This window comes from Salmo salar, chromosome ssa26 (genome assembly GCF_905237065.1).
Source record: "Salmo salar chromosome ssa26, Ssal_v3.1, whole genome shotgun sequence".
Classification (NCBI taxonomy): domain Eukaryota; kingdom Metazoa; phylum Chordata; class Actinopteri; order Salmoniformes; family Salmonidae; genus Salmo; species Salmo salar.
This window is the reverse complement of record NC_059467.1, coordinates 28,341,430-28,365,000: the sequence shown is the minus strand read 5'-3', so window position 1 is coordinate 28,365,000 and position 23,571 is coordinate 28,341,430. Positions and strand designations below refer to the sequence as shown.

The 23,571-nt window shown below is 43.0% G+C and overlaps 1 protein-coding gene across 6 annotated transcripts in view; it reads right to left on the bottom strand.

The window, feature by feature from the left end:
* The window catches only part of LOC100380700 (ubiquitin carboxyl-terminal hydrolase CYLD), a 34,046-nt gene extending 18,886 nt beyond the window's left edge, over nt 1–15,160 (bottom strand). For 3 of the 6 annotated variants that reach the window (XM_014176106.2, XM_045708123.1, XM_014176107.2), the window contains exons 1-6: nt 14,747–15,158; nt 11,687–12,063; nt 5,709–5,878; nt 4,076–4,319; nt 2,762–3,070; nt 1,440–1,545 (exon numbers count right to left, since the gene is read on the bottom strand). In XM_014176106.2, the coding sequence (XP_014031581.1) occupies nt 1,440–1,545; nt 2,762–3,070; nt 4,076–4,319; nt 5,709–5,878; nt 11,687–11,764 (907 nt within the window). In that variant the 5' untranslated portion in view covers nt 11,765–12,063; nt 14,747–15,158. Of the gene's footprint in view, nt 1–1,439; nt 1,546–2,761; nt 3,071–4,075; nt 4,320–5,708; nt 5,879–11,686; nt 12,064–14,746 lie in introns of all 6 variants that reach the window. The other 3 variants (XM_045708121.1, XM_045708124.1, XM_045708122.1) reach the window with 2 other exon arrangements.
* Nucleotides 15,161–23,571: the final 8,411 nt, after the last annotated feature.

Below are 23,571 nucleotides of genomic sequence, written 5' to 3'. Positions count from 1 at the left end.
TGCTGCTGCTGTTACTACTACTGCTGCTGCTGTTACTGCTACTGCTGCTGCTGTTACTGCTGTTACTGCTGCTGCTGTTACTGCTGCTGCTGTTGCTGCTGCTGCTGCTGCTGCTGCTGCTGCTGCTGCTGCTGCTGTTACTGTTACTGCTGCTGCTGCTGCTGCTGCTGCTGCTGCTGTTACTACTACTGCTGCTGCTGTTACTACTACTGCTGCTGCTGTTACTACTACTGCTGCTGCTGTTACTACTACTGCTGCTGCTGTTACTACTACTGCTGCTGCTGTTACTACTACTGCTGCTGCTGTTACTACTACTGCTGCTGCTGTTACTACTACTGCTGCTGCTGTTACTGCTGCTGCTGCTGCTGTTACTGCTGCTGCTGTTACTGCTGCTGCTGTTACTGCTGTTGCTGCTGTTACTGCTGCTGCTACTACTGTTACTGCTGCTGCTGCTACTACTGCTGCTGCTGCTGCTGCTACTACTGCTGCTGCTGCTACTACTGCTGCTGCTGCTGTTACTACTGCTGCTGCTGCTGTTACTACTGCTGCTGCTGCTGTTACTACTGCTGCTGCTGCTGTTACTACTGCTGCTGCTGCTGTTACTACTGCTGCTGCTGCTGTTACTGCTGCTGCTGCTGTTAGTTACTGCTGCTGCTGCTGTTAGTTACTGCTGCTGCTGCTGTTAGTTACTGCTGCTGCTGCTGTTAGTTACTGCTGCTGCTGCTGTTACTACTGCTGCTGCTGCTGTTACTACTGCTGCTGTTACTACTGCTGCTGCTACTGCTGTTACTACTGCTGCTGCTACTGCTGTTACTACTGCTACTGCTGTTGCTACTGCTGCTGTTGCTGCTGCTGTTGCTACTGCTGCTGTTGCTGCTGTTGCTGCTGTTGTTACTGCTGCTGCTGCTGTTGTTGTTACTGCTGCTGTTGTTGTTACTGCTGCTGTTGTTGTTACTGCTGCTGCTGTTGTTGTTACTGCTGCTGCTGTTACTGCTGCTGCTGTTGTTGTTACTGCTGTTACTGCTGTTGTTACTGCTGCTGCTGTTGTTGTTGTTGTTACTGCTGCTGCTGTTGTTGTTGTTACTGCTGCTGCTGTTGTTGTTGTTACTGCTGCTGCTGTTGTTGTTGTTACTGCTGCTGCTGTTGTTGTTGTTACTGCTGCTGCTGTTGTTGTTGTTACTGCTGCTGCTGTTGTTGTTGTTACTGCTGCTGCTGTTGTTGTTACTGCTACAGTCATAACTGCCTGGCTGACTATATGGCTAATAGGCAATACCTGAAGCTTCTTCAGTTATCATTTATAGGATCCAAATAAGGAAGAGAATATATTTTTTTAAAAATCTAGATTTGCACTTGATGAAATTGTAATAAATTGAAATAACAATAAACATTTGATGTGAGGAAAAAAAGGAGAGAATAGACTACCGGACCGCTGGACTCACCTGGCATTACGTCACAGATGGGGACTAGACGGGTGTGTTCCAGACTGGCGAAATTACACAGCAGCTTCCCGTCGATAACACCATCCCAGTCCCCAATAGGATTGTCCTGGAAGAGCCGGAGACAGGAACCGATTACTGCTGCTGGCGTTCCTCATCTCCTAAAACCTGTACTTACAGTCCCAGTCTCAGCAGCAGTCCTGTCATCACTACGACAGCTCTTCTCTCTCCAGTCAACTACCCCCTCTACCCAGTAATGGTCCTCTGTCTGCACTTGAACTTTAACTCCCTCTTAACCTTCCCGCTCTCATTTCTCAAAATGTACCTCCCCGCGTCTTCAAAACAGAGGGTTGCTTATTCCAATCCCCAGGAAGCAGGGTCAAAGTTCTCCAGTACTGGTTGCTCCACTCCACCACACTAATCTAGGTAGTCTTGGAAGGTTGGCCCCATTGTGGGCAAAAATAGATCCAAATAAACAAAAACGTTATTCAAAAATAGCCTAACACTAAGCTGTTTTGTATATGGCGTGTCAGAGTGTTGTTGATGTTCTCTGTATGCTGGGCGAGGCTGGAGCAGAGTGGACGGAGCAGTGGACTCTCCTCTCCTTTCCTCAGCTGCCAGGCCAGCCCGCTGGCCCTGTGCCACGCTACTGGTCATACAGCCCAGTGCTGTAGCTGCATCCCCAATGGCACCCTATTGCCAATTTAGTGCACTACATTTGTGCCCATTGGGCTCTAGTCAAAAGTAGTTCACTACATAGGGAATAGGGTGCCAATGGGGACGCAACCTACAACTTTACCTCACTCCCCAGCTCCCTGCATGACTACTGCCCTTTGTGTGTGTCCCAGGCCAGAGTAGACCGAGTAGGCTCACTGCTGCTGCTACTAACAACCTGCAGTCAAATGCCTCTGTCATTATGCATGTTCCCTTTCCTTAACTGCTATGCCATCTTATTATATTGGCAACAGGAAACATCAACACCAGCAGCTGGTTGTTAGACTGCTAAATAAACATTAGGAATTATATTTTCTTTTCAGGATAGACAATCAAATCATACAAACAACCTTACAGGGGCTACTTGAACTAGACTCTTGCCTAACTTGAGATGTAATTTACAAGTTGTTAGCCATGTTCTATAAATATAGCATTATTATATATGTAGGGTGGACATTTCACCTTTACCTAGTGTTAACAGCAGAGGAGAAGGTAATCTCCACTCTGACAGTATTTACATTGCCAGTCTGCCATTCTACAGCAGACAGGAGCAGGTTGTAGAGGTCCCACTCAGTAAGGCCCCAGTATGGGCCCAGCGTCTCAAGCCTTACCATGTCTACTCCCACATAGTACCCCAGGCTCTCGTTCCCAGGCAGCAGGTCACAGAAGATGATGGTTCCTCTTTCCGGCCCCTCTCTGGTCTGGACCAGGACCCTGGAGTTGATCTCCAGCGGATGGAAATCCAACTCCTCCTCCACCAGGATGACGTGATCCACCTCTAGCTCTCCCAGCTCCTCTTCCTCGTCATCCCACAGCTCCAGCTTGTCCAGGGCCACGAACACCCCGCACTCATCCTCACAGCGGAACAGCTGTCGGCCCTGGTAGGAGCCCTCTGTGAAGCCCTGGCCTCTGCCCTCCTCCTAGGTAGAGGCATAGGTTACATACAGTATGTTAAACGTGGGATAACCTGCGAGTACCAGTCACATGTGGCTTACTAAGTCACGCTAACCCTTCCCCTAATCCGTCACACAGTAATGCCAAAGAATTACCCTGACCCTTAACCTCTTCCCTAACCCCTTACCCTAACCATCAGAGGAAAAGCCTAACACTGGGCTTACGCTGATACAAGAGGCATGAGCTGTCTTTACAGTGAGGTTAGCTCAGCTACAGTAACCTGCATACTCAGCATTCTACAGGGAAGGGAACAGGGAAGTGAACATCATACATCTGGGATGATGAGGGTTTCAGATCGATAGTGCGGAGGGCATAACAGCATACTCAAAATGTTTCATTGCAGAGAGTAGCCGGCAGGCGCCGAACTGAATAATCTTTGCTCTTACACAGGGATAATGGACAGTTAGAAGGTGTAGTTACATGATCCTACACACTGCACTTCTTCTTGAGTGCCATGTAGGGCTTTTCACTATTGGCATCGTTCAATTTATGTTTGTATGCTCAAGATCAGAAGTAAACATTGTTGACTGTAAATGTGTGGTAAGTATTCTGAATCATGATACAAGTCTGGCATTCAATCAAGACGCTGATCTGAAACCCAAGAATGTGCTAAACCCTTTATAGTGAGCAAGGGTCAGCCTTTCCTCTCGTCCGGCTCCTTCACCCACTCACCCAGCCTACAACTGGACACAGAGGAATAAACACAACATTGTGTTGCAATAAACAAGCCTTTGTAGCCCGCTACTTTACTGCATCTTTACAGAACGTAGGCTACGGCAAGAGAGAGTCCATTTACTAGCTTAGCTGTTATGAAATTCTCAGGGAACATTTCACAAAGACCAAATTACAGACGATACACACACATAACTGAAGTTCCCTCTGGGACAAATAAAGTTATTCTATATACGTAACTGAGGGTCAATTGTTTACAAAGTGCATTTTAAAAGAATAGTAAAGATGAGGTTTCTCACCAGCAGCTCCACTCCAAACCAGACCCCGGAGAGAGCCCTGTCTGGGAGGAGAGATCCTTTAAATCGGACTACCCCGGGCAAAGGTTCATCCCCCGAACGCAGCTGCACGCGCACCTTGGAGCCACAGTCGATGTCTCTGGCCCGCTCCAGCCGGGGCTTGTTGCACAGCAGGGCATAGCGCTCCTCACAGTTGGTGATGGGGAACAGCAGCTCAGCTAGCTTCTCATCCAGCTCCAGGACGTCCCTGAATTGGTTGCAAATCAAACACACAACAACAAGATGTACATTTGAATCCCAGAGGAAAACACAAGAAAATATTTTTTTAAAGTTACAAAAAAATGTCAATATATCATACACTATTTGCACAAAAGTATGTGGCCACCCCTTCAAATTAGTGGATTCGGCTATTTTAGCCAAACCCGTTGCTTACAGGTGTATAAAATCGAGCACAGAGCCATATACTCCTCATAGACAAACATTGGCAGCAGAATGGCCTTACTGAAGAGCTCAGTGACTTTCAATGTGGCACCGTCATAGGATGCCACCTTTCCAACAAGTCAGTTAGTCAAATTTCTGCCCTGCTCCGATCAACTGTAAGTGCTGTTATTGTGAAGTCGAAATGTCTAGGAGCAACAACAGCTCAGCCGAAGTGGTAGGCCACACAAACTCACAGAACGGGACCGCAAGTACTCAAGGGCATAAAAATCATCTGTTCTCAGTTGCAACACTCACTACCAAGTTCCAAACTGCCTCTGAAAGCAACATCTGCACAAGAACTGTTCGTCGGGAGTGTCATGAAATGGGTTTCCATGGCCGAGCAGCCGCACACAAGCCTAAGATCACCATGCGCAATGCCAAGGGTCGGCTGGAGTGGTGCAAAGCTCACTGCCATTAGACTCTGGAGCAGTGGAAACGTTATCTGGAGTGATGATTCGCGCTTCACCATCTGGCAGTCCGACAGACAAACCTGGGTTTGGCGGATGCCAGGAGAACGCTACCTGCCCCAATGCATAGTGCCAACTGTAAAGTTTGGTGGAGGAGGAATAACGGTCTGGGGCTGTTTTTCATGGTTCGGGCTAGACCTCTTAGTTCCAGTGAAGGGAAATCTTAACGCTACAGCATACAATTACATTCTAGACGATTCTGTGCTTCCAACTTTGTGGCAACCTTTCCTGTTTCAGCATGACAATGCCCCAGTGCAGAAAGCGAGGTCAATACAGAAATGGATTGTCAAGCTCGGTGTGGAAGAACTTGACGGGCCTGCACAGACCTCAACCCCATCAAACAACTTTGGGATGATTTGGAACGCCGACTGTGAGCCAGGCCTAAATCGCCCAACGTCAGTGCCCGACCCCACTAATGCTTTTGTTGCTGAATGGAAGCAAGTCCCTGCAGCAATGTTCCAACATCAAGTGGAAATTCTTCCCAGAAGAGTGGAGGCTGTTATAGAAGCAAAAGGGGGAACAACTCCCTATTAATGCCCATGATTTTAGAATGAGATGTTTGATGAGCAGGTGTCCACAAACCTTTAGTCATTTAGTGTATGTCAAATGTGAGTATTGTTGTTTTGTATTGTCTTTATATAAAATTGCAATATAGCATGATAGTGTCACTGTCCATTAATTAGACCAACCGCTCATCCAGGCTCAGCACCACGTTGGTCTGGTCCAGGACGCGTAGGCTCCTCTTGCCTTTGCTGGGGGGTAGCGTGCGCCCCAGGCTGTTCCTCTCCTGACAGGCCTGTCCCAGGCTGCCCCGGGGGATCCTCAGGGTCTTCTGGGGGGGCTTCTCCACTGTACACTCCTTAGTAGAATTGTGTTGAGTTAAGGGTCTCAGTGTGTTAGAAATGGCACCCTATTCCCCATTTAGTACACTGATTTTGACCAGGTCCCATTGGGTAGATGTAGTGCATTATATAGGGAATAAAGAGCCAATCCAAACATAATCGAAGATACCCATTAGTACAACAGGACTTATCTTCCTGAGTTATTTAAAAAAAAAAAAAAAAAAAAAAATACACAATAGCCAAAACAACAAAATATGAAACAAAATAAACAAGCCTTGATAAATAAATAAAATAAATAAACAAAATCTTGAATAATCCCTAGAGAAATTCAGGAATTTTTTTAAAGAGCAACTGCTTTTAAAAACAACGAATCCCTTTGAAAATGGCTTATTTGGCATCGATATGAGCCAGAAACAGTTGTTCTAGTGTCAATGGACTACAAAGTATAAATAGGATAATTTTGCTCATTAAGTCAGTCTAAAACAGAGTTTGGAACATCTGTGCATCACAATGGGTAAACGAAGATAGGGTTTTGATTTGACGATGTCCATTAGTACATTAACATGGGGTGAACAGCTGCGGTGAACACTCTCTATCCAATAACATAAACAGTGAGACTGTTTAAATAAGACAACATGTCACATTTTTTTACTTGAGAAATACTGCACCAAAACACCTTAGTTAGATGTAAAAAAAAAATGTAATAAAAACATCCATGGCAAAAACTTCAAAATGAATAACAGATATCTTAGATTAATTCTGGGGATTTTGAGGAAGTAAAATAGGGCTTCCATGTCTACAGTGTCTCATGGGAGACAAGAATCATTAACCAAACGCGGAATCGGTCAGTAAACACACCAACAGTGGTTTGTCCTTTAAAAGTTGCAGCGTACTGCAGCACAGCTTGCGTGGTGCTGCAAAATTCTATGGCACGTAATGCTAGTTAGACCACCAGAGGGAATCTTTGAGAAGCACTTGATAGCCTTCAATAGTGGCTGTACTAAAGAATTTAAAACCTTTTTTTGTAAGAACTGATTAAGAAATGTTGCTTAATTAATTTGATACATTTTATGATGTTTCTATTCCAAGAAAAATGATGGAATGGAAAATATGGCACTGTACAACGTGATGGTCGGGAGTAGGCTACAGTGCTGGGCTATTTAGCTAAAGAATCGCAGTGTCGTGCGAGCACGCGGGAGACCTGGTTTCAATTCCCCGGCAGGGAGGAAGGAGTAGGCTGTCCATGTACAGTTGAAGTCAGAAGTTTACATACACCTTAGCCAAATACATTTCAGAGAGTTGTTCACAATTCCTGACATTTAATGCAAGTAAAAAATCTGTCTTAGGTCAGTTAGGATCACCACTTTATTTTAAGAATGTGAAATGTCACAATAATAGTAGAGAATGATTTATTTCAGCTTTTATTTCTTTCATCACATTCCCAGTGGGTCAGAAGTTTACATACACTCAATTAGTATTTGGTAGCATTGCCTTTAAATTGTTTAACTTGGGTCAAACGCTTCAGGTAGCCTTCCACAAGCTTCCCACAATAAGTTGGGTGAATTTTGGCCCATTCCTGCTGACAGAGCTGGTGTAACTGAGTCAGGTTTGTAGGCCCCCTTGCTCGCACACACTTTTTCAATTCTGCCCACAAATGTTCTATAGGATTGAGGTCAGGGCTTTGTGATGGCCACTCCAATACCTTGACTTTGTTGTCCTTAAGCCATTTTGCCACAACTTTGGAAGTATGCTTGGGGTCATTGACCATTTGGAAGACCCATTTGTGACCAAGCTTTAACTTCCTAGGCTGATGTCTTGAGATGTTGCTTCAATATATCCACATAATTTTCCTCGCTCATGATGCCATCTATTTTGTGAAGTGCACCAGTCCCTCCTGCAGCAAAACACCCCCACAACATGATGCTGCCACCCCCATGCTTCACGGTTGGGATGGTGTTCTTCGGCTTGCAAGCCTCCCCCTTTTTCCTCCAAACATAACGATGGTCATTATGGCCAAACAGTTCTAATTCAGTTTCATCAGACGAGAGGACATTTCTCCAAAAAGTACGATCTTTGTCCCCATGTGCAGTTGCAAACCGTAGTCTGCCTTTTTAATGGCGGTTTTGGAGCAGTGGTTTCTTCCTTGCCGAGCGGCCTTTCAGGTTATGTCGATATAGGACTCATTTTACTGTGGATATAGATACTTTTGTACCCGATTCCTTCAGCATCTTCACATGGTCCTTTGCTGTTGTTCTAGGATTGATTTGCACTTTTCGCACCAAAGTACATTCATCGCTAGGAGACAGAACGTGTCTCCTTCCTGAGTGGTATGACGGCTATGTGGTCCCATGGTGTTTAAACTTGCATACTATTGTTTGTACAGATGAACGTGGTACCGTTCAGAGGTTTGGAAATTGCTCCCAAGGATGAACCAGACTTGTGGAGGTCTACAATTTTCTTCTGAGGTCTTGGATTTCTTTTGATTTTCCCATGATATCAAGCAAAGAGGAACTGAGTTTGAAGGTTGGCCTTGAAATACTTCCACAGTAGAGATCGACCGATTACGATTTTTCACCGCCAATAATTGGAGGACCAAACAAAGCCGATACCGATTAAAATCGGCCTATTTATTTATTTGTAAAAATGACAATTACAACAATACTGAATGAACACTTATTTTTACTTAATATAATAGATCAATAAAATCAATTTAGCCTCAAATAAATAATGAAATATGTTCAATTTGGTTTAAATAATGCAAAAACTAAGTGTTGGAGAAGAAAGTAAAAGTGCCGTATGTGCCATGTAAAAAAGCTAACGTTTAAGTTCCTTGCTCAGAACATATGAAAGCTGGTGGTTCCTTTTAACATGAGTCTTCAATATTCCCAGGTAAGAAGTTTCAGGTTGTAGTTATTATAGGAATTATAGGACTTTATCTCTATACCATTTGTATTTCATATACCTTTGACTATTGGATGTTCTTATAGGCACTTTAGTATTGCCAGTGTAACAGTATAGCTTCCGTCCCTCTACTCGCCCCTACCTGGGCTCGAACCAGGAACACATTGAAAACAGCCACACTCGAAGCATCGTTATCCATTGCTCCACAAATGCGCGGCCCTTGCAGATCAAGGGGAACAACTACTTCAAGTTCTCAGAGCGAGTGCCGTCACCGATTTAAACGCTATTAGCGCGCACCCCGCTAACTAGCTAGCCATTTCACATCGGTTACACAAGCCTAATCTCGGGAGTTGATAGGCTTGAAGTCATAAACAGCTCAATGCTTGAAGCACAACGAAGAGCTGCTGGCAACGCACTAAAGTGCTGTTTGAATGAATGCTTACGAGCCTGCTGCTGCCTACCAACGCTCAGTCAGACTGCTCTATCAAATATCAAATCATAAACTTAATTATAACATAATAACACACAGAAATACGAGCCTTAGGTCATTAATATGGTCGAATCGGGAAACTATAATTTTGAAAACAAACCGTTTACTCTTTCAGTGAAATACGGAACCATTCCGTATTTTATCTAACGGGTAGCATCCCTAAGTCTAAATATTTCTGTTACATTGTACAACCTACAATGTTATGTCATAATGTACAATTCTGGCAAATGAATTACAGTCTTTGTTAGGAATAAATGGTCTTTACACAGTTCGCAACGAGCCAGGCGGCCCAAACTGCTACATATACCCTGACTGCTTGCACGGAACGCAAGAGAAGTGACACAATTTCCCTAGTTAAAAGAAAGTCATGTTAGCAGGTTTAAATATGCAGGTTTAAAAATGTATACTTGTGTATTGATTTTAAAGAAAGGCATTGATGTTTATGGTTAGGTACACATTGGTGCAACGACAATGCTTTTTTCACGAATGCGCTTGTTAAATCATCACCCGTTTGGAGAAGTAGGCTGTGATTCGATGAGAAATTAACAGGCACCGCATCGATTATATGCAACGCAGGTCACGCTAGATAAACTAGCAATATCATCGACCATGTGTAGTTAACTAGTTAAGGTTGATTGTTTTTTATAAGATAAGTTTAAAGCTAGCTTGCAACTTACCTTGGCTTCTTGCTGCACTCGTGTAACAGGTAGTCAGCCTGCCATGCAGGCTCATCGTGAAGTGCAATGTAAGGCAGGTGGTTAGAGCGTTGGACTAGTAACCGGAAGGTTGCAAGATCGAATCCCCGAGCTGACAAGGTAAAAATCTGTCATTCTGCCCCTGAACAAGGCAGTTAACCCACTGTTCCTAGGCCGTCATTGAAAATAAGAATGTGTTCTTAACTGACTTGCCTAGTTAAATAAAAGGTACAAAAAAAAAAATAATAATAATAATAATAATAATAATAATAATACAGATAAAAAATAACAATTCGGCCACAGTCGGTGTCCAAAAATGCAGATTACCGATTGTTATGAAAACTTGAAATCGTCCCTAATTAAAATCGGCCATTCCGATTAATCGGCCGACCTCTATCCACAGGTACACCTCCAATTGACTCAAATGATGTCAATTAGCCTATCAGAAGCTTCTGAAGCCATGACATCATTTTCTGGAATTTTCCAAGCTGTTTAAAGGCATAGTCAACTTAGTGTATGTAATCTTTTGACCCACTGGAATTATGACACAGTGAATTATAAGTGAAATAATCTGTCTGTAAACAATTGTTGGAAAAATGGTGTCATGCATAAAGTACATTTCCTAATCGACTTGCCAAAACTATAGTTTGTTAACAAGAAATTTGTGGAGTTGTTGAAAAACGAGTTTTAATGACTTAAGTGCATGTAAACTTCCGACTTCAACTGTAAATAAGAATTTGTTATTAACTGATTCCATGTGTGTTATTTCATAGTTGTGACGTCTTCACTATTATTCTGCAACATAGAAAATAGTAAAAATAAAGAAAACCCTGGAATGAGTAGATGTGTCCAAACTTTTCACTGGTACTCGCTTAACTTATTTGATTAATATTATGGTGTTTCTATTCCAAGAAAAACAAAAAACCCTCTGGGTTTCCATTAGGATGGAACTTCAATATGTTCTTTAAATAAATAAGACCTACACCACTTTTAACAGCACATTACTAAACACCAGTGAGACTCAGGTCACCTACGGTAGGCCTACAGTATATTGAAAAATATGACGTGACTCTCCGCCAATAAATACATATAGAGGATTGGAGGATTCTAAATTCAAACCAAAAGCCGCCTCAAACTGAAAATGGCAACCAATCACAGCCGGTTGTGATACAGCCAACCTAACTTAGAATTCCCCCCCTACCCTCCTTCTAGGCAAGTCTATTGTCCAGCTAGCTACCTGCTAACAGCCATAATGGCGCTGTACAACGTGACCGTGTGTGTTTGAAAGGGTATTTTCCAGTAAGTAACAATTAGTTTACCTTTATTAGACAACTTTGTTCCAATATTTCTGTAATTCAGTGATATTTATTCCCATAGTAATTCGTTATGGAGCCATAACTAAATAAACGTTGGCATTTTGAAAGAGTATTTTTATCATTATTGTATTAGCATAAATATGCCATTATTAGTTACATTGTTTAGTTTGCATGTGCAGACTGGCACTAAGAACAGTGGGAACGTTTCCCTAGTCAGCTCCATTATTAGTGCAATGCCCCTTAAAGTGTTGCTCTGTGCTACCCAGTGAGGCAGGGTGGGTCCACAAAATACCTCTAAGTACCACAGCATAATCGCTAAACTTTTAGTGGGGCAACCACTGTACAAGACTGAAATCTGGGCAACAGAAAAACACACGTGACAATCGGAAGATTCAATGGCTCTTTAAACATATGTATATTTACCTTGACCACCATGTAGAAGCGCCAGTCCTCCCTGAAGCCCCCACTGGGCTTCTCCTGGCTCCACAGGGCAGAGCTCATGGCTGTAAGGGCTGGGGCAGCTGGGGCATAGCAGGGGGAAATACAAGGTCCGCCTGTCTAACTAACTCAATATGAAGCCTCTCTCTCTTCACTTTATGGACGTTCCTCTATCCCCAAAGCAGTGATAGGGGCATAACAAGGGTGAGAGAGAAACTAGGCCTAACACCTGAGGGGAAGGTTGTCTGGTTAGAGAGTAGACAGAGAGGGTGTTATGGTTGTTCACAGGCTCCTGCTGGCCTGGGGTGCCCTCATAATGGTCTCAAATGTCTGCCTGCATGCCCCAATGTACTTCGAAGGACCTGCGTACGAAAAGAAAGGCATGCTGTTATTATGACAATGTTGTTAAAAGATCATGGAATGCCTCCAGGTTAATTCTATTAAATCACTGACTTATCATAAATCTCAGCTCAATTTCTCCCACCAAAAATTGGCCTATGGCTAGGCTATATTAACCCAAATAAGCATTGAGCCTTTTGGGAAAACAACAAAACATTTAGGCAACACAAATCTGGGATACGCTCTGAATAAATGGAATTCAAAGATTAAAACTGGTATCTAAACAAACAGGACGTAGCCTCAGAATGTAGGCCCGTTATCTGAGTGAAGCCTGATTGCACCATTAGCTACAGGCTGCTACTGTACCTAATAACACTGACGGTGAAAACCAGTTGAGCACAAACATGATTAGGCCTAACTTTGTGTACTACCGGTATCTTGCAACCAAATAGGCCAAAAATAGAACAAAAAAAGTTACTACCTGTATTCTGATTCCGGACATACCTATTTGACATAAGGGTAAAATGGATTTGAATTCAATCACTTTTTGACAGCTCCCTTTTGATTTGAACGAAACCTTCCATACATATTTGCTCATTGTAGAAGTGCTCAGGAAGTGACTTTGTAGCTGAATGCCAAAACATTCAGGAGATAAAGGAGCTCAAAGTTGACTTATTTTGCATATCCCACCATACCATGAAACATCAATGTCTTCATCACTGGAAAAAATAAAGAGTTCGGTTGATATAATTTAAAAGCTTACAAACAGGGTTGTCAAACTATTTAATAGTTTCTGGAAAAAGAAACTGGCAATTATACTAAAACGCTTCATTTCAAGAAAAAATCAAATAGTTTGACATGATATCAAGCTGAACCACTTATCTTTTCCAGTGATGAAGACACGTCTGTCTCATGGTACAGTGGGGTATGCAAAATAGGTCAACTTTGAGTACTTTTACCTCCTGAATGTTTTGGCATTCAGGTCCAAAAAGTCACCTTCTTAACACTTCTTCCATGGGCAAACATGCATAGAAAGTTGACAGGGATGCTGTCCAAAAACTGACTGAATTCAAATGGCTTTACCATGAAGGCAATTTTGAAGCAGGCAGACAATATGCTCAAAACATGTTGATACTCTCCTCTTAAGATGAGAAATGGGTGATGCCGCATAGGCCTTGGTACTACAGTCAATATTAACACAAATGGATTCTAAGCCAGCCGTTATTCAAACACACCGTTATAAACACATTATTCAAAACTCACTCGGGCCTGACTCAGAATTTGAGACATTTTGGATTTCCCCTAGCTGTGTGATGATCAGATATGGTCAGAGTGTGTTAAGGGAGCTGTGAGGGGGAATTCACAGAGTAAAGCAGTCAAACGCCTCTTCCTGACAAACAACAGAGTCACCGCCACTTTAATACAGGGTCGACCTGTTTTGACAAACCCAATATGAAGGGGGGATCCAAGCACCTCTGACATGACTCCTCTTTATGGTTCTCTGGCCACTCTCACATCTAGGCTATTCACACCTCATGTCTGTGCATCAAGCATCAATAAAGCAACTCGGGGCTCCCGAGTGGCGCAGCGGTCTAAGGCACTGCATCTCAGTGCTAGAGGCATCACTACAGACCCTGGTTCGATTCCAGGCTGTATCACACCCAGCCGCAATTGGGAGTCCCATACGGCAGCACACAATTGGCCCAGCGTCGTCAATTTTAAGAGTTTGGCCGGAATTTGTTCTTAACTAACTTGCCTAGTTAAATAAAGGTTAAATAAATAAAAACAATTAAATCTATGACAGGGTGCCGCTGTGTTAGCCTTGGTTTGCATTGCAACTCCTCTTAGGCTGCGTATCTGTGCATAACATCAATTTTCACAGTTCAAATTTTCACATAGAGGACTTGTTGTTTATCATGCCCCTATTTGAGCTTGTGGGAGCATGGAGTGAGCAAAATAACGTGACAGACAATTACTATGTTGTGATGTTATTCTAACAGTCTACCTACCATAAGGAAGGAGTGAAGGCAAAAGGCCTACTGCCCTTTCAAAATACACATAATTGAATGACCCTTGGTCAACAACATGCACTACTGCAGTGCTTACTGCTTACATGGGCATCATCTGACATGACAACTACTTCTGAAAGTAGCCCGCTTGTACCTTTTGCTTTGCCTTTTAACAGTGTGAATGTGTGAAGTACAATGTAGCCACATAATGATGGTGCTGACATCCTGAATATAAAATGACTGGGATGTAACACTGACTATTTAAACACACCATCATGCTTCCATTTTCAATCACAACATTCAAAAGCCCCAACAGATTAAATATTATTAACAGCAGAGTAATTGTATTATCATTGCAGCAGTGGTCTTGCATGTTCCATCAGTGACATCACTGAATAAAGCCAGTCAGCAGCAGCGAGTGATGATGATGCGTGAGAGAAGAAGGAAGAATGTATCACTGCCAAGCCTTGCTTAATCATGGATGAGGAAGGACCCTCATTGAGAAAACACCCATGGAACATGTCAATTAGTGTAAACCAGCACACATACTAGGACATGTTTGCTGTAGGGCTAGCTAGCCAGTATAGCAAACCATGCAATATTGATCAGGTGCAAACATATCATAATCTGACGAGGAAGCAAATGGAAATATAGCCATCATTATGACATAACGTCGTTAGCTAGCTCGTTTTCTTACCTTATTCAAACGTCAGTTTGGTGCTGCAGTGTCATGTCACCTGCTCATTCCAATGCTGTCCTTTAGTAGCTGAGGTTTTGATACGTTTGTACAATTAACTGGCTAGCTTGTTGATAGCAAGCCAGCTGATAATTGATATGACAGCCTCGAAATTAGCTAGCCAAAGTAGCTAGTATGGCTAGCTAGCTGTCCCATGCAACAGATCATGTTATCTACGGCATTTAATGTAGATACATATTTTTCTGAACGACTCTTAGACTATACTATTAAATACTGACACACAAAACATATATTACGTGACAGACAAAATAAGTCAGGCCTTATAGCGAGGAATAAAGATAATTTACAGAACCAATAGACACCGAAATGTGAGTCTCCTGAAAATATGCCAAATCATAACCCATTGGCCAATCTGCATTCATCACAAGTGCCAATAGGCTGGGCTTCACGTTAGTCATTAAGTCCCACCCCCCGGGGTTTTCCCACGAGTTTGGTTGACGGGTATTGAAGAATCTGCGAATGAGTGGTTCTCTCTAGTAGCAGTTTCTAAACCTGCTACTAGTCTCCCTGGCAGATGGTCTTCACTAGTTACCCCAACCACAAAGCCTTAAAGCCCGCCTATTTCTACAATGTATCTTCTTAACATTGTAATTTAAACCTAGCCATAACCTTTACCACACTGCTAACCATATGCCTAACCCTAACCTTAAAATAAGACCAAAAGGCAAAAATGTATTTGTGTGAATTTTTACGATATGGCCCATTTTGACGTTGTGGCTGTGGTAACTAGTGATAACCTTGGTAGACCCTGTACACTAGATGACAAATAGGGGGCGCTGTGTTGAAGCCATCGTGCCTCCATCTTGGCCTGATCTATATGCAATACTCCAGTCAAGGAAAAAGTAACATATACTATAAAAAAAAGAAACGTCCCTTTTCAGGACCCTGTCTTTCAAAGATAATTCGTAAAAATCCAAATAACTTCACAGATCTTCATTGTACAGGGTTTAAACACTGTTTCCCATGTTTGTTCAATGAACCATAAACAATTAATGATCATGCACCTGTGGAACGGTCGTTAAGACACTAACAGCTTACAGACGGTAGGCAATTAAGGTCACAGTTATGAAAACTTAGGACACTAAAGTGGCCTTTCTACTGACTCTGAAAAACACCAAATGAAAGATGCCCAGGGTCCCTGCTCATCTGTGTGAACGTGCCTTAGGTATGCTGCAAGGAGGCATGAGGACTGCAGATGTGGCCAGGGCAATAAATTGCAATATCGGTACTGTGAGACACATAAGACAGCGCTACAGGGAGACAGGACAGACAGCTGATCGTCCTCGCAGTGGCATGTGTAACAACACCCGCACAGGATCGGTACATCCGAACATCACACCTGCGGGACAGGTACAGGATGGCAACAACAACTGCCCGAGTTACACCAGGAACGCACAATCCCTCCATCAGTGCTCAGACTGTCCGCAATAGGCTGAGAGAGGCTGGACTGAGGGCTTGTAGGCCTGTTGTAAGGCAGATCCTCACCAGACATCACCGGCAACAACGTTGACTATGGGCACAAACCCACCGTCACTGGACCAGACAGGACTGGCAAAAAGTGCTCTTCACTGACGAGTTGCGGTTTTGTCTTACCAGGGTGATGATCGGATTTGCGTTTATCTTCGAAGGAATGAGCGTTACACCGAGGCCTGTACTCTGGAGCGGGATCGATTTGGAGGAGGAGGGTCCGTCATGGTCTGGGGCGGTGTGTCACAGCATCATCGGACTGAGCTTATTGTCATTGCAGGCAATCTCAACGCTGTATGTTACAGGGAAGACATCCTCCTCCCTCATGGAGTACCCTTCCTGCAGGCTCATCCTGACATGACCCTCAAGCATGACAATGCCACCAGCGATACTGCTCGTTCTGTGCGTGATTTCCTGCAAGACAGGAATGTCAGTGTTCTGCCATGGTCAGCGAAGAGCCCAGATCTCAATCCCATTGAGCACATCTGGGACCTGTTGGATCGGAGTGTGAGGGCTAGGGCCATTCCCCACAGAAATGTCCGGGAACTTGCAGGTGTCTTGGTGGAAGAGTGGGGTAACATCTCACAGCAAGAACTGGCAAATCTGGTGCAGTCCATGAGGAGGAGATGCACTGCAGTTCTTAATGCAGCTGGTGGCCACACCAGATACTGACTGTTACTTTTGATTTTGACTCCCCCTTTGTTCAGGGATACATTATTCCATTTATGTTAGCCACATGTCTCTGGAACTTGTTCAGTTTATGTCTCAGTTGTTGAGTCTTGTAATGTTCATACAAATATTTACACATGTTAAGTTTGCTGAAAATAAACGCAGTTGACAGTGTGAGGACGTTTCTTTTTTTGCTTAGTTTATGAGGATCAACAGGAAAGATGCTCATAAAATGTCATACATATTATTGAAAAAAACAAAAAGAAGTAGAACCATTGGTTGCAGAGGGATTCATCCTTGAAAGGTTGAGTATTGCTTTCTAAAGCTGACGGTATCTCCAGATTTATTTATGCAGCCCAGTCCCTACATCTTGACAACAAAATAGGTAAAAAATAGGTAGGATTTTTTTTATCTCATTACAATATCTCTGTTACACATAGTTCGCCATAGTCTTTGATGCTATTCCATCTGGAACTCTCATGTTGTTTAGAGGTGTAACCAGACCTCACCTTGACCTACCCTCGCTTAATCCAGTTGACTCTCCAATAGGAAACATTTGTTTCTGCTTACTCCCTCAGAACAACAGATCTATACGTCCTTTATTCCAAAGGGATATTGTATCCATTCCTTATGTCACAACTTACTGGAATACATTTGTAAATAATATCTGTTGAAAACATTACCACACAAATACCAGCTTGTTAAAGAGGTCAAAGAGGTCTCTTTCAGAATGATCCATAAGTATTACCCTACAAATCATTACCTGAAGAAACTCAAAAAAGACATTAACATTAGCTGTACTTTTTGTGTTGAGCATCCAAAAACTGTTTTGCATTTATTTTGGCATTATCTACATGTAAAGAAATTATGGAAAGATATTCAAAGTATTATACCTGTTAATATTCTTGATGACTTTTGTTTTTTTATGGGAGAATATACTGCTCGGTTTCCTTAACTATAATAAGGATAAAGAAAAACAATTTTATCTCGTCAATCTAATTGTGCTAATGGAAAAATGTAATATTCATAAATGTAAATTCACTAATAAAAAAACCACTCTTCCGTGTTTTCTATAAGGAATTCGAGCAGTACATTAAGACCATTCTACATTCTTCGAATAAGAAAGGTGTTAAAACAATCAATATGTGTGCATCTTTTAAGGTCTTTGCATAATCTGTAATTTGTTGTAACCCCTAGCATATGTTATCATTGTCTGTTTGTATACTTCTTGTATGTATACTATTTTTTCTGCAAGAAAAAAATCATTAAAAAAAATATTTTAAAAAGAAAGATAAAGAAAAAAGAAAAAAATCTTGGCCTGATCTTGGTACTCCCCCACAATTGTGAACTACATTCGTTTTCGCCACATTTATTTTATTACAATCACCTTCATGCATACGTTTAAATTATATTGTGAGCTAAACACAAAAATTAAAAATTAAAAAAATATAAAAAACATTTCCTTAAAGAATCACCTTAGAGATTACTAATAATACTGTCGCCAATACAACAACAAAATGCTTAAATATATGTAATTTTGTCCTTGAAACGTTTAATTTAAATACTGTAGAATTCCACATTCCTATGGAGGACTGCTCCTTCTGGGGCATGCCAATATGACTGACTGGTAAAAGTTCAAAGTAGAGGTCGATCGACATGGCCGATTAATTAGGGCCGATTTCAAGTTTTCATACCAATCGGTCATTGCCGATTATGGCCGATTACACTGCAATCCACTTGGAGACTGCATGGCATGCTGACCACCTGTTACGCGAGTGCAGCATCAAAAGGACCTTGTGGCTGCAAGGAGCCAAGGTGATTAGGAGACGGTAGCTGGCAATTAATTATTGGGTCAGCCTACAGGGACATGGGCTATCTCATCCTGTGAAAGGGATTTTACAGGCATGCTGGGAACATGAGCAAAGACAGAACACGAGCTTTGGGTGGGTGGGTAATACCCAGGTGAAGGAGATGGGACTGTATGGAAGGGAATTTAGTCCAATGGTAGCTATCCCTGTGAATCCACCATGGCTACTCCCACATCCAGTAGTAGATCTAGAAGTCTTGGAGAGACTAGGGAAAGATAGGGAGGGTGTTGATCCTTCTGATTTCTTTAAGAGACGTCTGGATACCGTGTATCATAATTTTGTGTCCATATACACAGATGGTTCAAAAGATCCAAGGACAGGACATACTGGGTCAGCATTTGTAGTGCAGGAATGTGGGGTGAGAGTCAGGAAACATATTACAGATCATCTGGCTGTATATACGGCAGACATGATGGCCATACTGTTGGCCTTGCTGTGGGTGGAGGAAGTTAAGCCAGAAAGAGTAGTTATTTGCTCTGATTCATGTGCAGTGTTAAGGAGTCTCCAGTCCTTTATATCACGTAGCAGACAAGACCTGCTTTATGAGGTGCTACAAACCCATGGCAGGAGTAAACAAATGGGTTTTCAGATCACATTTACATGCGTCCCAACTCATGTGGGAGTGGAGGGGAACGAGGCAGTTGATGTACTGGCTAAACAAGCACTAAGTAGTGGATATGTTGATGTTGTGGTTTCAATGAGCAAGGCAGAGGCAGAAAGCATGATATGGACAGTGATGGTGGAGAAATGGCAGGAACAGTGGAATAGAGATACTAAGGGCAGGCATTTATTTCAAGTACAGAGGAAAGTTGGGGAGGGGAGAATGGCAGGAAGGGACAGAAGAGAGGAGGCTATATTTACAAGATTAAGGGTGGGCCACAACCAGTTGAATAAGACTTTACATGTGATAGGAAAGCATCCAACAGGAAAATGTGAGTATTGCCAGGAAACAGAGACAGTGGAGCATGTAATGATACAGTGTGGACATTATTGGAGGGAAAGAGAGAGGATGAGATCTAGTATGAGGGAGAAGGGGATACAGGAAATTAGTTTAAAGAGTATATTGAGTAGAAGGTCATTAGATATAGTCTCAAATATTTTGTAATCTTTTTTAAGAGCAACGGGGCTGGCAGGTAGGATTTAGTTTCTCCCTGTCTCTGGCCTACACTCCAGTACAGTAGGTGGCGGTAATGCACCATAACGTTGGATGCCAACCGCCGATAAACCCCACCAAAGAAGAAGAAGGAGCCAAGGTAAGTTTCTAGCTAGCATTAAACTTATCTTATAAAAAACAATCAATCTTCACATAATCACTAGTTAACTACACATGGTTGAGGATATTACTAGGTTACCTAGCTTGTCCTGCATTGCATATAATCAATGCGGTGCCTGTTAATTTCTCATTGAATCACAGCCTACTTCAATTTCGCCAAACGGGTGATGATTTAACAAAAGCGCATTCGCGAAAAAAGCACAATCGTTGCACAAATGTACCTAACCATAAACATCAATGCCTTTCTTAAAATCAGTACACAAAAGTATATTTTTTTAAACCTGCATATTTAGTTAAAAGAAATTCATGTTAGCAGGCAATATTAACTAGGGAAATTGTATCACTTGTCATGCGTTCAGTGCAAGCAGAGTTGTATCAAATCAAATTATATTGGTCACATACACATGGTTAGCAGATGTTAATACGAGTGTAGCGAAATGCTTGTGCTTCTAGTTCCAACAGTGCAGTAATATCTAACAAGTAATCTAACAAATCCCCAACAATGACCTAATACACACAAATCTAGAGTGGTGAATGAGAATATGTACATATAAGTATATGGATGAGCGATGGCTGTTTAGCAGTGTGATGGCCTTGAGATAGAAGCTGTTTCTCAGTCTCTCGGTCCCAGCTTTGATGCACTTGTACTGACCTTGCCTTCTGGATGATAGCTGTGTGAACAGGCAGTGGCTCGGGCGGTTGTTGTCCTTGATGATTTTTTGGGCCTTTCTTGTGACATTGGGTGCTGTAGGTGTCATGGAGGGCAGGTGATGTGTTGTGCAGACCGCACCACCCTCTGGAGAGCCTTGCGGTTGAGGGCGTTGCAGTTGCCATACCAGGCGGTGATACAGCCCGACAGGATGCTCTCGATTGTGCATCTATAGAAGTGTGTCAGGGTTTTGGGTGACAAGCCAAATTTCTTCAGCCTCCTGAGGTTGAAGAGGCGCTGTTGCGGCTTCTTCATCACACTGTCTGTGTGGGTGGACCATTTCAGTTTCTCTGTGATATATATGCCCAGGAACTTAAAACTTTCCACCTTCTCCACTGCTGTCCCTTCGATGTGGATAGGGGGGTGCACCCTCTGCTGTTTCCTGAAGTCCACGATCATCTCCTTTGTTTTGTTAACGTTAAGTTAGAGGTTGTTTTCCTGACACCACACTCCGAATGCCCTCACCTCCTCCCTGTAGGCTGTCTCGTTGCTGTTGGTGATCAAGCCCACTACTGTTGTGTTGTCTGCAAACTTGATGATTGAGTTGGAGGCGTGCATGGTCGCGCAGTCGTGGGTGAACAGGGAGTACAGGAGAGGGCTGAGCACTCACTCTTGTGGGGCCCCAGTGTTGAGGGTCAGCGAAGTGGAGATGTTGTTTCCTACCTTCACCACCTGGAGGCGGCCCATCAGAAGGTCCAGGACACAGTTGCACAGGGAGGGGTTGAGACCCAGGGCCTCCAGCTTGATGATGAGCTTGGAGGGTACTATGGTGTTGAACGCTGAGCTGTAATCAATGAACAGCATCCTTACATAGGTATTCCTCTTGTCCAGATAGGATAGGGCAGTGTGCAATGTGATGGCAATTGCGTCATCTGTGGACCTGTTGGGTCGGTATGCAAACTGAAGTGGGTCTAGGGTGTCAGGTAAGGTAGAGGTGATATGATCCTTGACTAGTCTCTCAAAGCACTTCATGATGACAGAAGTGAGCGCTACGGGGCGATAGTCATTTAGACCAGTTACCTTTGCTTTCTTGGGTACAGGAACAATGGTGGGCATCTTCAAGCAAGTGGGGACAGCAGACTGGGATAGGGAGAGATTAAATATGTCCATAAACACACCAGCCAGCAGGTCTGCGCATGCTCTGAGGATGCGGCTAGGGATGCCGTCTGGGCCAGCAGCCTTGCGAGGGTTAACAAGTTTAAATCTTTTACTCACGTCAGCCACTGAGAAGGAGGGGGGGGGCGCAGTCTTTGTTAGCGATCCGCGACGGTGGCACTGTATTATCCTCAAAGCGGGCAAAGAATGTGTTTAGTTTGTCTGGAAGCGTGACGTCGGTATCCTCAACGTGGCTGTTTTTGTTTTTGTAGTCTGTGCTTTCCTGTAGACCCTGCCACATACGTCTCGTGTCTGAGCTTAGAATTGCGACTCCACCTTGACCCTGTATGGCATTTTGCTTGTTTGATTGCATTGTGGAGGGAATAACTACACTGTTTATATTCAGCCATATTTCCAGACTTCTTTCCATGGTTAAATGTAGTGGATCACGCTTTCAGTTTTGCACGAATGCCGCCATCCATCCACGGTTTCTGGTTAGGGTAGGTTTTAATAGTCACAATGGGTACGACATCTCTAATGCACAGTCAGCGTAAAGGTCAATGTTGTTCTCTGAGGCTGACCGGAACATATTCCAGTCCACGTGATCAAAACAATCTTGGAGCGTGGTTTCCGATTGGTCAGACCAGCGTTGAATGGTTCTCATCACTGATACATCCTGTTTGAGTTTCTGCCTATAAGCCGGGACGAGCAAGATGGTGTCGTGGTCGGATTTGTCAAAGGGAGGGCGGGGAGGGCTTTGTATGCATCGCGGAAGTTAGAGTAGCAGTGGTAGAGAGTATTAGCCCTGAGAGGCCAAGATGGCGGCTTGAACAGATGCTTTTTTACCGAGCTCTGCACCAAACTTCAGAAAGATTGTGAAAAAAACAAGTTTACAGTCATTACTATTACTGTTTTTATTTGTTCAAGATATAAGAACTTTCCTGTGACTGGAATAATAATTGGATCATTTATTTCGGCATGTCCATGCAAAGTCGTGACACAAAAAGAAAGGAAGAAGCTAGCCGTTCTATTGCTAATCATCAAGAGAGAAACGTGCTTATAGACACTGTCATAACTACGCTTGCCCTATGGATAATCTCATGTTTTAGAATGCTGTTGAAGATGACGAATTCCCCTCTTTACCGGTTACTCCGCGCAAACCTCTACCCTCCAAAAACCCCAACATGAACTCTGACATCGTGGCTACCCTCTCCTTACTCATCAACTCCAGGTCTGACGCCATTGAGAAAATGGTAGGCGCGAACACCATGGTTATCGAAGGCTTGAAAAGACTGTGGTATTTGCATGTGGTGAAATTAAGGATGTGAAAATGAGAGTGGCAAATTTCAAAAAAGTGTGGAAAGAATAACAATGTCTACCATAGACTGATCTGATCTGGAACAATAAACAAGAAGACGGAACCTGAGACTCTATGGCGTGCCAGAGGTGGAGAATGAGGATGTGCTATGAGAGGCTGAAGTTGTATTTATTTTTTATGCATACAGTTACTAAAATACTGTTTAAAAGGGGCATACAGGTCTTCTCTGACTTTACACGGTTATTGTTTAGTTATTAATACTTATTTCCAAGTGAAAAAGGTCTTAGGAACGTGTATATGTAAAACATTTTTTATAAAAAAAAAATCCTTTTCATTTGCACTTAAAATAGTAGGTACCCTTTTATT